Here is a 19,602-nt window from a genome sequence, read left to right on the forward strand (position 1 = left end):
TAGAGATTCAGTAAGGACATTTGCTTCATATGAAATTGTCAACGAGTTACTTTTTCTTGTGATTTATTTGTAAATGATTATTATACAAACAAGAGACGCAAAAATATACAAGCTTTATGTTCGCAGAAAATAACAGCACCATCCTTTCATTTATGGTGCAAACAGTATTTATGTGCAATTGGAGGAGTGGGGAGGGGGGGTCAATGAAGATTCTGCGAGAGAGATCATTTTTCTCTCAGTGCGTCCTGTGCTCCTGACAGAAAAACGCAATGATCGATAACAGTTCGTCCTTTCATTGTTGTAAAAATATCTAAATGTTTATCAGACTATACAAAAGCAAACTCATCAAGAACTATTCCAAGTAGATTCTACGAAAGGAATGTTTAGAAATAATAATTTGGAAGACAAAGCTATCTCTACAAGATATTGAATAAGTTATGATAGACGAAAGCTCTTAAAACAGTTGTTTGAACCTTATCGATCATTTGCGCTCACGAATCCGAGTCTAGTAAGAACTAGCGTGACTTTTGATAATTTTCTATTTCCTGTTCTAAGATAATACGTATTATACTTTTCCCTGTATTAAACGGATTGAACGAATCGGCAAAACAATGTTTCGTTCTAATTATTTTTGGTATGAAAGTGTTAATTGAAATCTATCATAAGACAGATGGGGAAATGTCATTACGGGTCGACTTAAGATTTACCAAGATAATCTCATGAGAAAGGGAAAGCTCGTGGGAGATTTCTTTCTGCTGACCTCGAAATGTCTTCCTCGATCTGTTATGCAAGCAAAACAAGATAATAATGCGATAATTGCAAGTGTATAACCCAGATCTTATAAAACCAGGTGAATCATTTTACTAAAAACAAAATTTCTAGTCGCCTGGAGTTTAAAGATTGGACTAATATTCTGACAATTCTTTTTTCTTCCTAATTACCCGATCAAATCTAATATCTCAGGCGAAATCTCTGAGAATAAAACGACCCCTTCCGTAAAAACAAAGAATCACTTTCTATCTAGGGATTTGATCAAATGGAAAATACCAAAACATTTCGTTTTTTTTTTTACAAAGATTATCTAGCTATTAGAAGAGATTTAAGAAGCGGGTAGCTTCGACCATTGAATTCAGAGTAAAATATTGGCATCTGAATAAACGAAGACGAATAAATCATTTTTTCTTTCGATTATCATTTTGTACAAAACACTTGGGTGATATTAAGTCCTTACTGATAAAATACAGCTAAGTATGGCATCATGTTACTTTCTTTGCCTTATTATTTCTTCTTTGTACAAAGGACAGTGGCTAAAATAAAAATTAAATGTTAGCTTCCTAAAATTTTTCTGATTAAAATGAAATTTTTGTTGAGCGCTGTATTACCCAAAATTTAGAACGAGGCTACAGTTCGATTTATTTTTCAATTTTTGTTATTTCTGTTTTTATTTTCTGTGGCCGACCGCATGATAAATACTATTTAATATTAAATGTATCGCTTAGTAGTCAATATTAATAGTGATAATAATATTAGCAATATCTCCCTAGGGCTATTGTTTATCGTTATAATTATTATCATATATTTACAACTGAACAACAACATGTCCTCGATTTATTCAAAAATGATTTCGAGAAGAAACAATGAAGTCCTCTACAGGATTTTTGAAGAGTTAACAATACGAGATTGTTCTAATATATAATTTTCAGAGAAAAGTATTTAGGAAATTATTGCCTCATGGCTGGTGCCTTCTGTGACATTTACTTCAAAAATCATGTAGAGGCTTTTAGCAATATCTAAGAATTAATGTACATTTACAATGACTTTACAACTGAGCGAAGTCACCCCCAATCAAGTCTTTCAACATAACATTTCATTGTAGGGTTTACTTTTAATTTATATCTATGCATTTATATATACATATACATGCTTATGTATTATGTATGTAGGTATATAAATAAATTTATATATATATTTATATATTTATAATTGCAAAAAGTCGTTGCTACTTGACAAAGTTTCATTCCAAGCCCACAATTGTCAAATTTGTTGCAATTATTTTTGGTGGTAACATGATTAACAACATAAGATCCTAGCATTAGCGTTATAATTTGAGTAAACATGGTAACAGTCTTACTGAGAATACCCGAGGGTATACTTTGTGGATTACATCAATTTTTTGTTTAGACCTGTAGCTAACATTGTCCAAGAAGCAACTCTTCGAGCATTCTGCTCTGCCAATTTTCTAGTTGAAGCACCAACAAAAATAAATCAGCTCTCGTGACTTAACATTCCACCTTTGAAGACTGTGTAATGTGAAATTTTTCCTAGATTATCCCTTGAAATCGATCATGTTTTAAATTTATTTCTTCTTTTGTATAAAAAAGAAAAAGAAAAAAAATTTTTTGAATTAAAAAAAGAAAAAAATAATAAAAGAAAATAAAAAATGTCCTGAAAAAAAATTCTATCATTTAACTGACTCTGGAGCAAGAACAAGACTTTTGCAAACTATTATATATATTGTACGAAGTAACAAGAAAAACTTAGTATAAATCAAATGTTACTTTTTTCCAAGGCAAAAAAGCAAAAAACATTAAATATACTACAGAACTAATTTTTCCCTCCATTTATACCCGTTATGCATGGATCTCACTCTTCAATTGTTTAAATTACAGTTTTAAAAAAATTATCAGCCTATTTACAGCCACCCATTAACAAGAATGTTCCCTGCGATGTACGAGTTTATCCTTCAAAATCCTATACAAACTGACAATTGCACAATTTCAGTTGTTGTAATTTGTGCAATCACCACCAACTTCTCGTGCAATAATGTAACTTGCTGATAAAAAAAAATCTTACAAAATATTTTAATTAAATACAAAAGGTTAAAGCGTATAACAACGACTGGATCAGATTATTTATAGCTGCTGATTTCTGTACACGTACAATGTAAATGAAGTTTTAACGTGTCTTGTACACTGACAGTCCATCCAAAATATAATAAATAAGTCCTATTGGTAAAGTCCCAGCAACATTTGTACATCCACAAATCAGACAGACCATTTATTATGTATGTAAATACTTCTCACATTAAACTTAAATTTCTATAAAATTTTATGTGCTTGTTATATAAAGGATTCCTCTCAAATTGCATAGATCTGTGTCTCACAGAAAGAAATTTTTTAAATAATCCAAGAAATAAATATATAGATATTTCTTGACTCAAACTTAAATTACTTTCAATTATCTATGCTCAAAATAGGATCACTCCTTTTCCACATGAAAAGGATTTTTAAAAATCAGAGAAATAAATAAATACGTATATTTTCTAGTATTCTTCACGTAAAATTTCTCAGATTTTGCTACGAAGGATTTGTTCTGCTTTTGAGGTATACACGTGCGCTACTGGTAAATTTCTATATAAGATAGAAAAAGTTCTCTGGGAGAATAGCTTGCATAGAACGTGTTAAAGATGACCAAGTCATGCCTCTTGCTTTATTTTTGGATGGAAAACTGAACCATTAGTGATTAGTCGATCAATTAATTAATTATTAAGGTAGTAGGGAGTAAAGCTATTTTACACGTCTCGCGTCGTTACATAAAACGCGAACGCTTGTGCGTGGGAGATCCCATGTCTACATCATGCGATGCTGGTCTTTTATGATGTCGCGCAAATTCACTACTTATAAAGGCTGACAGTTCTGATTGCCTTCCCGTTCGACGTGACATTGGGGAACCTGAGAAAATTTAACGATCTATTAATAGCCATATATTCAAATTATCAAAGATAGGATGAAAAGAATCATTATACTTATTATTAAGAATGTTTTTTTTAACACATTTTAGTGTAAAAGAGCTCTTACCGGATAATGCAATAGCCTCCCTAAATGTATGTAAGTCGGGATCTGGGTCGTTTCCTGGTGTTGGTGATGGTGAAACCACCATACTTGGTGTAGGACTCTGTGATGGAGGGGAACCACACACCATCATTCTAGGTTTAGGTGAACTCCTGTATCATAAAAATAGTAGTTTGGTTATATTGCAAAATATAATAGACATCATTCAGTAATATAGGAATTACCTGTGTGAATGCGGTCTTGGTGGTGGCGGTTTTCCAGCGAGATATGCCAATAGATCTTCCCTCCTAATCATACGCCTCTTCTTCCTGGCCCAATTCATTATTTCTTTACTACGTTTCTGTCTTCCTAATTCTACTCCCAGCTCACTGCAGCGTCTCATACCATCCACAGAGTCTAGAAGGAATTTATTATTAATAGGCAATCAATGGAAGAAATGAAAATTATGGAAGTAAAATTCTATTTTTAATTGAAAATGTAAAAAAAGAAAATGAAGAATTGTATGTATAGTAAAAGGAACACATTTGTAAATAAGAAATGATAGCGTGAGTTAATTTACGGTAACAGCTGACCTTCGATATCGGTCAGCTGTTACAGGCACATCACATGTGCGCGTACAGTAAAACTTCAAGTAGTGTACATATGGGTGTATGCGCGCGTGTGTACGTGAGTCCAGACGAAAAAGTGAAAGTGAAAGTGAAAGAGAAAGAGAAAGAGAAAGAGAAAGAGAAAGAGAAAGAGAAAGAGAAAGAGAAAGAGAAAGAGAAAGAGAGAGAGAGAGAGAGAGAGAGAGAGAGAGAGAGAGAGAGAGAGAGAGAGAGAGAGAGAGAGAGAGAGAGAGAGAGAGAGAGAGAGAGAGAGAAGAAAAGTGTGAGCGTACAAAAGTAGAGTGGGAAAAGAACGTTCAGGGATAAAGGAAAAGGGATAGGGGTAGTCGTAAAGGGAAAAATGGAGGAAGGATCCGAAGGATATCGGAAGGTAGGAAAATCTTTTCATTGTCGATAGGAAAGACTTCAAGGAAATACTACGGGATCTCTGATAGTACTTCGAGGAGCCTGTGGAATTTGATGAAGCTCAAGAGACTCGAAGGTGGCTGGAAAAACACTTGATATAAAATATGAAAAAAGAAAATTTTTTAAATAAAAAAAAAGGCCTCAAATAATTTTATAAAAGAAAGAACTGGCATATATAAGAAATAGAAAGAGTAGGTTAAATTTAAAAAAATATTAAAACATACATGCCGGTTATATATATATACATATATATATATACCTTTGTAGAGAGATGTGACGGTTCCTGCTGCTGTTTGGAATGGTAACCACAACGAGACACCCTGCGTTCGGTCTGAAAACACAAAGAAAGGTCAATATTATCTAAAAGTTAAAAAAGCTATTGTCAAAATGGAAAACGTCGGCTTTTTAATGTGTTAGGTACTTTTCCAGTACGCGTAATTACACAAAGCATTCATATTTACATAATTTACAACAATCGTCTGAAACTCATTCCCATTCTAAAATGTCAACTTTCCTCTTTTGTTATGATTTTTGTTAGTTATAGAAACATAATACAGAAATGAAAGATTTTTCATTTTCCTGATGAGACGATTTTATTTAAGATGTTTCTATTAAAATGGTTAAGTCTGCAAATTTACATAATATTGAAAAATGTTATTCTTGGGTTTTCAATAAACAAAATTTTATGCTTTTAATTGCAGGTTACCAAACAAATTCATAAATTTATAATATTTGAAGTGTCGTATTTTAACATGGACGATATATGAAAATCATGCCGTTTGACGATAATTTCTTAAAATTGAAATACTTAAAATCTACAAATTAAGTCAAAAAACAAAATATCACTTGTAAAAATAATCTATTTTTAGAGTGTTGAAAAATATAGTCATAGCTGAATTAAATTAAAAGAAATTTATGCGCAAAGTGCAAAATAGCTATTATGTGTAAAAAATGTGAGAATTGCAAAAGTAAAATTTGCAAAATTCACATAATATAATAATTATTAAAACAACATTATTATTAATAGACTTTTTTTTAAATAGTTATTAAAAATTATATTTAAATTTTATAAGTGCATTTATATTTTTTACTGTGATTTTTAAATATTTGACTTTGTACGCTCAGTTAACTTCAGCGTTAATAGACCCACTTTAATAGAGAATTAAAAATTTTATTTGAGAAAGACAGAGGGCGGGAGAGAGGGAGGAAGGGGCCAGTTATTCTCTGCAAAAAGGTCAATAGAATAACCTGCAAACAAATAAACTGAACAATATAAATGGAAAATTAATTCAATCATGAAGGGGCTGGCAACTGCGCATTTGATCAAACCCTAACATAAGCTTATGAAGAAACTCCAAAATCAGGAAAGTTTCGTAAATAACTTTTTTAAAGAAGCTAATACATTTTCAGATATAAGAATATAATCGATGCAGTCCATGATTCTTAGTTTAAATTCTTCTAATTGCGGTTAAATGAGTTTTAATGGTCACTCGCTAAGAAAGTTAGGTTATATTAGCATTGTTAATCTGGCAACAATGCATCATTATCAAAATGAAAATAAAGCAAGAAAACGAAAGAGAAAAGCACCAATCTCAATGCGCCGTTGCACAGTTTATTTTAACGACCCTCTGAGTGTGGCAACGTTGCCTTTGATTAAAAAGGCGAAAAAACACCGTATCGAAAGCACACATGTATAGTGTACAGCTACTGAATGAATGATAGCAATAACAAAACAAACAGTTCCATGTAAAGCTTTGAAACATTGCCCAATTTCCTACGCTTTACTCTAAAAATAGCCCAGTACAAAACTATCTCTTTATAGGTTATTAAGAAAATCCTGCTACGGCAATGTTGTATCGCACGGACCAAAGCTCTCTAATTTGGAAAATTCTGTTAATGGTAAATTCAGAATTGAACTGCACAGTTAAATATTGCTCAATGCAGCTAAAAACACTGCGCAAGTTACTTTCCACCTCTATTAAAAAAACAAGAGAACTAAAACAGCTGCAACGTCCAGCAATGATTTCTGGGATTCTTTGTGCAGGTTAGTTCTGGTAGGGTCCTGTCATGGTAAATATAAAGCTTTCGCAATTGATGACAAAGAAATCCGCAGGGGGGAGGGGGTGGAAGAACAATGAAGGGTATTTGCAAGAGTAGTATAGTGCATTTCGGTGTATAGTATGGTAATGTTTATTATGGTAATTAATAGATGGAATGCTGAAGAGAGGTTTGAAATTGGTTAAAATGAGTAGTTGGTATAGGTTAATATAATGACTCTGTGAAAATGGCAACGTTGCACGACTCAGAAGGAAAAATATTAAAAAGTAGAGAAGAGGGAAGGGTTGGCAAGGCAGGACAATTACAAACTGGCGATTCCTGCCATTAGCCAAATGAACGTACCCCTTCCTCTTTACCCACGTTCTCTCTCCCCTCCCCCCCCCCCCTCTCTCTCTCTCTCTTTCACTCTTTCTCTCATAATGCAAAGAATTGGTTTACCTTTGTATAACTGGGCGATGGCGGACGCCGTGGTCTGAAATCCCGTCCAGATATGCTGGGAATAGAGTTCCTTCTCAGAGTGAAGTTGGTTCTCATAATCTGGCTCAGTCTCGATGGCTTCCACGCATTGCTGCTCCCAGTTGCTGTACCAGAGGTCCATTATCGGATCTTCCTCACTCCTGTCGTCGCTCATGTCGACGTATTCGCAATGAACTGGCACACCACGGAAAGACTGAGATATCCTTATGCACACGCCCACCCACGCTTTTTCACGTTCAGAGACAGACCTACTCTATCTCTCTATCGATATATCTATCTCTATCCCTCACTCGCGCACACTGAACGATTTGAGCCAGTGACGTTGGGAATGAAGAGACACATACACACACTACAGGGTTGAGAACCGATGCACTTTGCTTTGAGTATTTCGTGTTCACCTAGTCAAGTTGCGGCCATTATGCTTTTGCTTCTTTTCCAGGATAGATGACTTTTGCGAAATCAAGAGCTGCCGCTGGCACAAACCACGAATTATGGATTGGCAAGTTCGCGATCGGCAATTCGTGTGTCCACACACCATCCACCATACCATACCACCCACACAGAATGGAATAATCAGCAGTGGACACGTTCCCCCTTCCCCGGAGGACACCTTCGCACTGATCGCTGGGACGGCGACACGATCGCCACCTTACGAAAAAACTTTCAACTTCCAATAACGAGATATCGATAGCTCGCAAGATGTACCCTATATCGAGATCTCGACTCGCCGCGAAAATTAAACTGCGAAATACACCACGCGTACTTTATTGTCATTGTCTTATTTAACTTTTAATTGTACAGTGTTTTTTCATTTGGAGTACAGAGAAATAAGAAAATTGAAAAGTGATCTCTCAAATAACACGTTGACTCTTAACCAATTTTATTTGTACAGATTTCATTTTTCCAAAAGATCAATATGAATATACGAGTATTGTATTTTGAGAGCCACGATCAACGTGGAATATGTTACAATATCGATGTAAAACCCGGTAATGGATTTATTTACAATTAAAATTGCATTATATATATATATATATATACAAGTTTCGTATTCGTGCTTCGATCCCTTAATTATTTACACGATAATATAATATCTGTATAACATACGAATATAGCAAAGATGAGTCATAAAATATATTAAGTACGTAACAAGGAATGTATAAAAATTTAAAGAAATCTTAAGCTAAAAATTTGCAATGTATATTCGACGTATCACGAAATTTTTCGTAAGTGTTTTGAGAGCATGATCGAATTATTGCACTTTCTGAAAGAAAACGTTGAAGTTTATTCGATAATTCGTTCAATTAAGATTTCTAACGGTTTATAAGTCTTCTCTCTCGTATATTTCTTACTTTTTGACGAATAAATGTCATTATTATTACGCAGAGATATTTTTAGTAAGTAAAATATAAGAATGAACAATTTTGTCATGTAATTTAACGATTTTTGACTGGATGAATAATCAATCTTCCACCAACTCGGTCTCTCTCTGCTTTTGTATTCGATGGTTGACAAGGACTTTTAGGTCCACGGTTAAATTTTCAGATGAGCGTTAACAAATTGAATACTTCGTGAGGAAACTATGCACATAAGAACAGCTTCTTAGCTCTAAGTTGGGGATCACAGATTTTTGGGCAACCATTTTATCCTTTGTCGTTCGCTATGAAACACCATTGGATCCGCTCGCTGATTTTTCTGGTAAATATTTGGTAATGGTTGGCTCGATTAATTTCCATACCTCTGCTAATTCAGAATGCCCTCTAATTTGGCAGTTAACGAGGCTTTGCAAGACTGCAGCCAAAATTTCCAAATGTGCATGAACAAGTTGAGTTTCCATATGTAAACAATGCAAGGAAAAACAATTTCTCAGCTCCACATTAGCAATGACGGATTCTTGAGCAACCATTTTGTTCTCCAGATATTCCACAGTGTCAGCCTAATATTAAAATTTTTTTAGATTAATGAAAATACAAGAGTTTATTTTGATTTTCTCCTTCGAATATCCATAAAAATTCCTTGACTCACGTCGGTTCCACGAATGACTCCTTGCATTTGTCGCTTTTTCAAGGCTAACATAGTAGATAAGGCACGTTGATGATCCGCACTGACACCTCTCTCGTGCCTCTCGCATAAAATTCTATGTGCAACCAATATATCCAAAAGCAAATTCAGTCTCTCGCATACCATAGTCTCCTCTCTTACTGCTTGTTGGATCGCTCTGCTCGACAATAGATTAAATTCCCTAAGAAAAGAATCATAAAATTAATAAACATATATAAGAAACCAATAGAGTTTTTACAAATAATGATCATTTAGTTTTAAATTTACTTAGAAATTGCATGAAAGCCTTTTTTCATTTCTCGCCAAATAGTGGAGCCTCCGGTAACCCAGACACTGTTACTGTAGGATTCGGAGGAAAGATTGCTAAGTTGCGAGCCCAACTCTGCCATATCGACTGCGTAACTGTGCGATCTGATCGCCAAGCAATCAGCAATGTGCTTTAATCGGGAAACACCTAGCAATATCACCCTAACCTGATCACGGCTGTTTGCGAATTCAGTTAGAGTTTCAGGAGGCACCAATTCCTTGGCTCTCGAAGATAATTCCGATGTGGCGAATTCATCTGGCACACGACGAAAAACTTCGCGAATTTTGTGCTGCGTTTCTTCTCCCGTGTAAGTGAAGAAAAAATGGACGATTGGATCTTTATTAACCACAGGATGTCGTGCGATTAAGGTTAGGAATCTTAAGAGGGAACGTCTCCTCTCCTCCAAAAACTGGGAATCAGCTGTAGAAATAACAAATTCGATCAAATAAATTCCCTCGAATTTTTAATTTCCTAAATTTTCTTACTTTACCTCCTACAATCTTTTTTGGTGGTAACTTTGGTATTAGCCTGTAAGGAAATCTTGCCAGCAGCAGCTCGTGCAGTGATACGAAATCATTGTAGCGTCTGTACACGGTTGAATTGAATCTCTTAAAAATTATAAGAGATTGATCGAATTATTTCACAGTTAGATATATCATCCGTACTTAATAATCCTACGTTACTGATTGACTTTCCATCTATACCTTGCTCGAGATTTGATATTCAACGTGTTTGAGAAAGATTCCTTTCTTCTCCGGAACCAAGTTCACTTCGATCGTGTCGAGATTGCATACATCGGTATAGTTGAGATTCAGTTTAGCTGGATTACTGTTTCTATGAAGTCTCTGAGCCAGGAGCGTCACCTCGGACAGGTCCCCCAGAACAGGTACAGGCAGTTCTGCGAAGAAATGAATAATATTTAGTTTTTTAATCGAGCGTTTATAGGAGAAATGTCGCAATCCTTCGTGTCTTAGGAGAAAAAGTAGCAGAATGTTTTCTTTTGCATCCTGAATAGAGTTTGGAATTTTTCTTCAAATTAATTCATGCAGAACGAGTATTTGAGGTGGTCAGTGGCAGCAGTAAAACTGGTTTTTATTTACCAAAGCCAGCTGACTCGTTATCTAAACATTTGTTCGACCACGAAACTATCAGAGATAAAACAAAAATCGATGAAATAATCTAAACTTATATATCCAGAATTATAAATATTTTCATAGAATCATGAGAGAGCTGGATATAATTGTGTCATCTCGTGTCATCGCTATTGTTATCGCGCGGTTAACCTTGAGATTCGGAATTCTCCAGTAATTTATCGCTGGGTTGTTTTCCTTGCTGGGCATAAGCTACTAATGCCAGGCCTTTGTATAATCCACTCCTCGTTAGATATCCAGTTTTGCTATCCACCAACTCCCATATCTGAAATTAAAAAGAATTATTACTCATTAACATAACCTGGTATTAAATTCGAATATAGAGACTGAAGAAGAATTGCATAAATAAATAATTAGCAGAAAATAAAAACTCATGGATGCTTGAAATTTCTCCTAACGAGAATAGCAAAAAAACAAACAAACAAACGAATGAGAGAGCGAGGGACTGAAATGAGTATGACTTTGCGTGTGGGAAACTCGGCAAAGTGATAAAGAAAATTATTCTATCGTAGAGGAAGCGCACAACGCGAGGTGAATCTCATTCACGTATCGCAACAGTGTCTATCGTCGCATGGTACGCTTCATGAATACATTTGAGACTCGCACACGTATTACGCTCTACTATATAGTACGTACACTACTACTGGTTACATTTACAGTAGATAGCAGCATCCAACGATTTCTCTAATTCTTATCTTCTATTTACAGATTTGTAATTTAAAATTCGAGTGATTGAAAATGTATCGAATTTATAATGTTTTTATTAAAAGAAAAAACAAACAAATTCTGCCTTGTTGATTTTGTTTTCATAGAAAAATCGAGGCACTGACAGAGAGACAGAGAGAGGGAGAGAACATGAATAAATAATATTTTGCTAATAACCTAAATCTAACTCGTTTTTATCTCTTATTTACAGTTTTATAGCAAAAAATCTCAATAATTGAAAGTTGCAATGAACGAATAAAGCTAAAACGATTATTTTTTTAAGAGAAAAAAAAAGAACAACAAGCTCTTTTTAATTTGTTGATTTAGCTTTCATAGAAAAGTCGAGGCTCCGAAAAAAATAGAGGGAATAGAAATATATACAGAGAAGATTTTTGCAACAATAAGCTGAATTGATAAATGAGCGATGATGGTTGAAAATAAATTAATGCTATTAATAACCGCCACGATTTAGTTTTGTGTGAAGCAGACGTTAGCGGAAAACGACAATCAAGCAGATGAAAGACATATATTTACAACTCGAGGCGCGCCACGATAAAAGTTGCACAAGCGTGAAACGATCGTTTCTTTTGCAGTCCCGTAGAGTTGCATTTTTTCGTTAATTTCCCCTTTCCCGCCAAATCTAATTACTTTGCACATGTTGACCCTCGCCACTATACGATGCACAATCCCATTTATTTCTATCCAGCAATTTCTTCGTGATTTATAAATAGCGAAGCGTCGTGGTCATTCCGGAATATTTCCAGTGGAACCCACGTTGGGTTCGCGATTATTCAATGAATGGAACATTGCCGAAGCTCGACCCTGATCGCGTCACGTCGTGTAACGTGTCGTAACATAGTAAAGAAAAAAAAGGCTGATCTCGTAGCGCAACGTGGCACCACTTTCCAATCTCATTCCAATTAACGAATTTTTTCTTCAAAGTATTTCAAAAACTCGCCCTGAACAAATTCTCACGCCTCGTTTCGTTCAACTCGATTATTTAAACAATTATCGTTTGGTTGTGAGAAAGAGGAAGAACTCTATATTTAGTGCAAAAGAGTCGATTGTTAGTAAGTTATGTAGTATTTTAATTGAAGTAATCAAGCTCCTAAACAAAGAGAGTATTTGATATATATTTTAAAAAAAGCAATTTTAATTGTTGAATCATTATTTAATTAACGGTAGATACTTGAAGAATTTTACAGCGTTTTGGAATCAATTGTTTTTAGCAATTCGAGAGTGAACGCGTATCTGGCATTTTTTTAATTATGTTTTCCAGTTGTCCATTTGATATATACATATATTGGATGTAGTACAGTGTTGTGACAAGCTGCACAAACGTGCTGGCAATTTTATTTGTTAAAGGGGCGTTAATGTGGAATATCAGCAGGCACTTTAATGATAAGGGTGATAGGAGTCTAGAAATTGTTCGGTGAACTTGTTCAATGTGCCAGAATATTATCGGATGTCCGGACATAAGTTTCCTCTTTCAGCTTGAGTTTGGAATCCCCAAGTAAATCCCTTGGAATAAAGAGGTCATAAAAAAATTCTTACAGTGCCTTTTACTAGTCTCGTAGTACGTTGGAATAATAATGAAACGTTTACATTTAATTGTTACCTGAAAAACGTTATTTTATATAAAATAATTGTAATAATAAATTTTTGAGTTATTAAGAGGAGTAATAATTTATTTATTGCAGATTAAAGGTTAGTGGATAATAAGAATGATTAAAAATACCGTTGGAAAAAAATGTGTCGTGCACGTACTAATGAACAGTTAACTAAATCGTTACCATTGGTGGACTCGCAAACGAATTGTTGCGAGAGTTCAGGACACTCTCTCTCTCTCTCTCTCAATTTTATAGGGGGAAAACGGAGAAAAGCATAGATGTGCATTCCTCAAACTAGAACAACAGCCAAGTATGGAAAATAATTTAATTTCGCTACATTTATTTGATAAAAAATCATTACATCCAAATTAAGATTATTCTGCATTTAAGTATATAATTGACGATACAGTCGCGCGTTTATAATTAGTGTGAGATTTTTGAATTCTTAGGCTTGTTTAATTATTTTCCATGTTACGATTAATGTTGCAATCCGTCGAATCAACAGATATACGATAAAGAAAAAAGGAGAAGAACAAAAGTTTAATGCATACCTGGCTGAGAATCGAGCTGCTCAGCTGGGATTTGACAAGTAAGGATTTAAAAACCTCGCGTTCTATATTCCCACTGGTTGGAGAACAGATTTTCTCGTAAACTTCACGGTAGAAAGCCGGAATCGAACCTTCGTGTTGATAAAAAATAAAAATCAAACTCAAGAAACATAAAACAGGTGATAAAACACAAGCATAAAAAGAATATTAGAGGAAATAAAAAAGGGAATAAAAAAAAGATTTCTCTTCGTTTTTTTTTTCTTATTAAAAACTGGAAATTATTGATATAAATAAAACTGAAACTGTAAACGTTAATAAAAGGGTAATAAACGTGGAGAAGATAGTGCTGCGAGTTTTTCAATGGATTCCTAGGTGAAGCATCACAAATTTTCATGGATAAAGCATCGACACTTTCACCAAAGTTTAGAACGCGTAAAAGCATTGCAACTGTCGTTTTAAAATTTCAACTTAAATCTCGACGATCACTTTAATCTTTTTCATTGCCGGATACGAGATGAATCAGTGGTTTTTTCGAATGCATTGGCAGAGTGGAAAAATCACGGGTTACGAGATAAACCGGATTTAACGAATTACCGAACGAAAGATCGGTCGACGCCATGTTGGATCACTCGTGGATCATCGAGGATTTTCCCAGATCGTGGTCGAGGACGGCCAAGGATGACAGGAACTGTCGCGTATAGACGTTACAATTGAAAAAAATGCTCGACTGGGCGTTTCCGCTTGAAAATGTTTTAACTCGTTTTCTCTCCCTCGAATTTCAGTTCCACATCCTTCACGACCTTCTCCGTCGACTAGTAGCGCTGAACTGCGCTGAACTGAAAAGCCTGAAATTACGATCGGTGGCGGCGCCAATCAACGTCATTGGCGAATTATTCCGGTTTGTCCTGCTATCTCAACGACATCTTTCGGTTTCCGCCTCAACCAACTCGACCAATCACAACGCGCAGTGGGAAAACTCTTTCTTCTCCAGGGTTTTTTAAAATCATTTATTCAACTCATTTCAATTTATGAACGAGTAATACTTGTTGAGAGATTAAACTTATGGTATAAGAATGGTAGTTCATCCATGGTTACATGTGTGTGTATATGTGTTTGTGTACTTTCCGTGGGGGCATTATTGATTGGTAAAGAAGCTCTTACAATGAACTAATAAAATCTTGGGCTATAAAGAAACTATTTGTTTTATTCTAGATCTCCTAAAGGGTAGGGCTTTGCCATAGGTCTCTCATATTTTAATGTACTTAATTCTTTTTCTATGTCCTCTGGAACATTTTTATTACTGACAGCCTCTATCATTCTAATTTTGTGTGCTATTTCCTGTTGTATTATCGGCTGATACTTCTTTCCTAACCCAAGACTCTCCATGTCCTTGAGAAATTCCAATCTTTCCCTTATACCTCCAATGACTGGAAAAAAGAGATAGGAAAATTTTAAATTATGAAGAACAAAAAATTTGTTCTTATTTCGGCACTTACGGTCTTTCATTGGATCTAGATTTTCTGGAAGTTTCGCTTCCCGCCTTTTTTTGTGCAGAATTCTTGGTCCATGCGGGGTTTCCGGTATCTCCTTACCGTAAGCCATCATGCAGGCCAAATGACGTTTTTGTTTATCCTTGTTAACTGAGATAAAATTTTACAAACATAATTCCTTAAATCTATTTATCGTTAGCATAATTATCATGAAAATAAATAATTGGTGTACTCAATGGCGTTGTTCTTCTAAACTGATCCCTTTCGTAGGCTCCGCTACTGATAATAGTTTCTTGAGAGCGTTTCTTCCAAAAATTGGATGGGAAAATACTCTAAAATTAAATTGTAGCTTCTGTAAATTATTTTATAATAGAATATCGTATAATCTTACGTCATTATTATTGCACGATTTTTGCACAGCCGATTTCGAACGCTCCGACGGCGTCGGTAAAGATTCACCTTTGTCCACAGCATCCTGAATGGATTTCCTTAGCATCATTGACAATTTTGATTCCTCCATTAATACTAAAAATTAAAAATCCGATATTAAGGCTTAAAATTTCCAGTTAATAAAAAAATGATTTGCTTACATTTTACAAGGTTTTTCGTTTCATCGCTATAAACAGTTCTGGCTGGATTGTGAAAAGCTCCGATTCCTGCTTCAACTCTTTGATATCTCCTTTCCATTTTCTTTATTTTGTTTAAAATTTTTTTCCAGTAAAATCTAAATAATTATCAAAAATAATTAATTTTTTTTCAGACCGATGGAACATTGGCTGTTGATGATCGGAGTGCCAAATCCTTACTAATAATGACGAGTCTGACAGCTCGTGTTTTTCGAGTTTCTATGACTACTCGATCGAACCAACGTTTTTTCATACCAATAAATTGTACATAATCAATGGGCGATAACCCAATAAATCAATTAATGGGTCATCTTGAAAAATCAATCATAATAAAAATACTAATAAATTCTAAAATTACACTAAAGTTAATTTAATAATAAAATAAGTAATAAATTACCTCATTAATCGAAATTCAATAATAATACGTAGAATTTTATATTAAAACCAATAAAATTACTTAATTGAATTAATAAAAAATAGAGAGAAAATGTTTATATACAAATACATAGTGAATATAGAAGGTACGATTTGAATATACTTTTGTGCTCAATGATCGCAACTATTGATAGTTTGATCAATAATGTCAAACAATGAGTGTCATCAAAGAAAAGAAGAGAAGAAAGAGTAAAATATTAGGTACGCGTAGTGAGCAGGTGCGAGTTTCTCGAGTAAAAAGACGCGCGTGCGCGAATGTTGAAACGAGTATTTCGCTCTTCAGGGTTTTCTGGTTGTTCTTGACGGTGTGAATTTCCAGCTCGGCGAGTCCAGGTCGTTCCGATGCCGTTTAAAGCAGATAATTTCTCGGATCTCGTGGCAATCGAACAGAATATTTGTTTGGGTGGTCTTCTATTTATCCTGTAGATAGGCCGGATGTTTTATCTCTATCCCGCTAGCCAGTGGAGATTATTGATTCCCATTGCAAACCAGCCGTTTCACGAAGATTCCGAACGCACCTTTTGCACAGGTGAGTGAGTGGCAGCTTCTATAACATTGTTTACAATTGCACGTTAAATATAATACATATATGTAACAGTTTGCATGGATTTAAAAAATTTGTTCCTGGTGCACTCACCCAGACTCATTTGAACCTGCTGACCCTAAATCGTGACAGCACTCGTCCTTCGTTCTCCTTCTTGAATTTTATTATTGTTCCACTTATCCCTCTATCGCAGTGTCTTCGTTCTTGAGTTCTATTTTCGTCTCCTTCCATTGTCGCTGATTTTCAATAATGCATCGGGCTATCTCTCGCGAATTTTTTGAAATTAATGTTTCTCGTTTCTTTTTCAGGCTCGAAAGCTTATATGATCAGAGATTGATCAAATTATATCAAGATGAAGGTTGGACTCTTGAAGAATTTTTTGCACTACTTCAACCTCAGGCAAGGAACTATATTGATTGCAATATTTCAGCTGGTGAGAGACAAATTTTTAATGGATAAAATGATAGAAAATCTATGATGAATAATACGGGTGAGGTACTTTACAGTTTGCATCGGGGTTCAGTACGATATTTTTTGTGCTGGCACTAGCACATGCAATGGGAATTCAAGAAATGGTAGTAAGAGACACAGAGGATGCTTTGGAGAGAGAAGCTCTTGAAGAAATCTCTTCGAATCACTTGAATACGAAAAAAATGGACCTTGCGCATCACAATGCAACAGGTTTGATCATTTATCATTTTTTCTTCTTTAGTACTTCTAGCTCTACAATTTTTAATCAATCAATTTTTCAGAAACCGTGTACTCCATGTACTGTGGACTCGTGATAGCCTTGATCCATTTTAAATCATCGATACTCTTGTTATATGGTGCACTAACGGTACAAAACTCTTTTTCAATTATAACAATTATATTTTCCTCTAAATTTTAAAATCAATTTTTGATTTTAGAACAATCGACATTTTATGGCACCATGGATGATGGTAATGATAACTATAATTTCTGCTCTGACAATTTCACTATTTCTGGTGGAACAAGATTGTCCCTTCATTGCCTCTTTAGGCGGCAAAGCCGATATATGCGAACGTAAGTTGAAATTATTTTCTCGTTCTGTATTCTTTTTAAACGTATTTCATAATTTATTCTGATGAATTGGTTTATTGTTAAGGTGTGATCGTTCTGGTTCTGATAATCATCAGTTTTTATGTATGGTTCGTCGTGTATAGTACTTATAAGAGTCTTGAGACGAAAAAAGGAATGGTGCACAAGGTATATGATATAAAAAAGAAACCCATCGCCGCGGGCATTTCCAAAGTGTCGCAAATTTCTGCGAACAAACCATTCGACGTGTAAGATCACTTGCGAATCAGTGCAAAAGCACTTTACTTCAGCCGCTGGATAAAATTTCAGTCGTTTTGGAGTCAATCAAAATTATTGACATAAAAAATTCATCTTTTCACTTCGACGGCCTATTAAGATAACAAGAAAAAAAAATAAAAAAAAAACAAGAAAAAAATATTTGATATCAGAATTCATATTTAGAAAAATAGGGAAACATATTCGAGTTTAATTATAATGTGCTGGCAAAGAATACATTGGTTGGATTATTAATTGAAAGAATGAATAACTCGAACTGACTCAATACAATCAAACTGTGGAAAATTTTAAGCCAAAACCTAATTACTTATCGATTACATTATTGGTTTTCCTTATTCATTATCTTAGTCGTAATGAGGAGGATATTTAATTACTCTATTAAGTGTGATTGCACCCAAAAAGCTGGCTTTAAATGTTTATTAAAATGTGTTCTCATATTTTCTCAACAATCAACTAGTCATGTAAGTACAGATTATCCTTGTGTTCGGAATTTTAATTAATCGACAGTATTTTTAGTCAGAGGACTAAAGTGATAAAGCATATTTCGTTCATATAAGACTATCTTATAACTTTAAGTTAGATATATATGTGCATATAATATGTATGTATACACGTGTATAGAAAAGTAAATCTCATCTTGCAGATCAATCAATTACAAATGAAATAGTGATCTGTGAAGTCTTTTGAGTTCTTATTTAAGTTTATTTCGCTTGTGATCCAGAATAGGCGTTTCTTGTCGTAAGACTGAACTATTCATATATACAATTGATAAAAAGAGACAGAATGAAAATTCAAAAAATTACATTGTTAGCCGCGCATAACGTCAGACTAAGATGAAAATAGAACGAATGTATCGACAATTTATACCAACAATATTTTTACCTAATAAGTTTGTTTATTTCTCACATGTCTAAAACTTGGAATTCATTCGGGAAATTACAATTTTGCCATGGACTTTTACCATCGCATTCTCTTAATATCGAATGTAGTTATTTCTTGTGTATATGTATATTAAATATACGATAAAAGTAAAAATAAAGCTTATAAAATCTTATCATATTAAATCCTCCGAGTAATCCTAGATTACTTAATTAAATATAATATATAACATTTAGCGTAATATTTTCATAATATATTCTCAAGAGAGAAATAGAAATTTCATTTGCCCATCATCAGATAAAAATTTTGTGTATGATATTTATAAAACATTTATGAAGCTTAATAAACTCAAATTGAATTTACAGCCAATAAACTTATTTCCCTCTAACGAACATTAATAATGATGCACATAATTTCATCGTGTGATTTATCCTAAGCTTGATTAAAACATTTTATAAATTATTGAAAATTCTAATGGTTATTTTCTCTTTTTTTGAATTCTGTTACACGAA

At 34.3% G+C, this 19,602-nt stretch overlaps 4 protein-coding genes across 4 annotated transcripts; 1 reads left to right on the forward strand and 3 right to left on the reverse strand.

Moving 5' to 3' along the window:
- Positions 1–2,903: 2,903 nt before the first annotated feature.
- On the reverse strand, positions 2,904–8,140 carry LOC136773196 (HUWE1-associated protein modifying stress responses). The gene is made up of 5 exons (XM_066726649.1): positions 7,361–8,140; positions 5,124–5,195; positions 4,076–4,247; positions 3,858–4,003; positions 2,904–3,731 (listed from the first exon to the last, which is right to left on the reverse strand). Exons 1-5 carry the CDS (start codon positions 7,551–7,553, stop codon positions 3,589–3,591), a joined length of 726 nt encoding a protein of 241 aa, XP_066582746.1. The 5' UTR covers positions 7,554–8,140; the 3' UTR covers positions 2,904–3,588.
- Positions 8,141–8,262: 122 nt separating this feature from the next.
- LOC136773194 (sorting nexin-8-like) lies at positions 8,263–14,605 on the reverse strand. Its single transcript, XM_066726643.1, has 8 exons — positions 14,376–14,605; positions 13,785–13,912; positions 11,051–11,183; positions 10,472–10,665; positions 10,258–10,375; positions 9,728–10,187; positions 9,425–9,641; positions 8,263–9,335 (listed from the first exon to the last, which is right to left on the reverse strand). Exons 1-8 carry the CDS (start codon positions 14,398–14,400, stop codon positions 9,060–9,062), a joined length of 1,551 nt encoding a protein of 516 aa, XP_066582740.1. The 5' UTR covers positions 14,401–14,605; the 3' UTR covers positions 8,263–9,059.
- A 277-nt stretch (positions 14,606–14,882) lies between these two features.
- On the reverse strand, positions 14,883–16,078 carry LOC136773197 (UPF0193 protein EVG1 homolog). The gene is made up of 5 exons (XM_066726650.1): positions 15,862–16,078; positions 15,663–15,796; positions 15,504–15,603; positions 15,278–15,421; positions 14,883–15,208 (listed from the first exon to the last, which is right to left on the reverse strand). Exons 1-5 carry the CDS (start codon positions 15,956–15,958, stop codon positions 14,985–14,987), a joined length of 699 nt encoding a protein of 232 aa, XP_066582747.1. The 5' UTR covers positions 15,959–16,078; the 3' UTR covers positions 14,883–14,984.
- A 349-nt stretch (positions 16,079–16,427) lies between these two features.
- LOC136773372 (uncharacterized) lies at positions 16,428–18,187 on the forward strand. The gene is made up of 6 exons (XM_066727008.1): positions 16,428–16,861; positions 17,185–17,309; positions 17,383–17,557; positions 17,629–17,714; positions 17,785–17,920; positions 18,003–18,187. The coding sequence occupies exons 2-6, from the start codon at positions 17,229–17,231 to the stop codon at positions 18,185–18,187; spliced, it is 663 nt and encodes a 220-aa protein (XP_066583105.1). The 5' UTR covers positions 16,428–16,861; positions 17,185–17,228.
- Positions 18,188–19,602: the final 1,415 nt, after the last annotated feature.

The sequence above is a fragment of the Prorops nasuta genome, unplaced genomic scaffold (genome assembly GCF_024137725.1).
Source record: "Prorops nasuta isolate Cenicafe-Biocafe unplaced genomic scaffold, Cenicafe_Pnas_1.2 PNAS00005, whole genome shotgun sequence".
Lineage (NCBI taxonomy): Eukaryota > Metazoa > Arthropoda > Insecta > Hymenoptera > Bethylidae > Prorops > Prorops nasuta.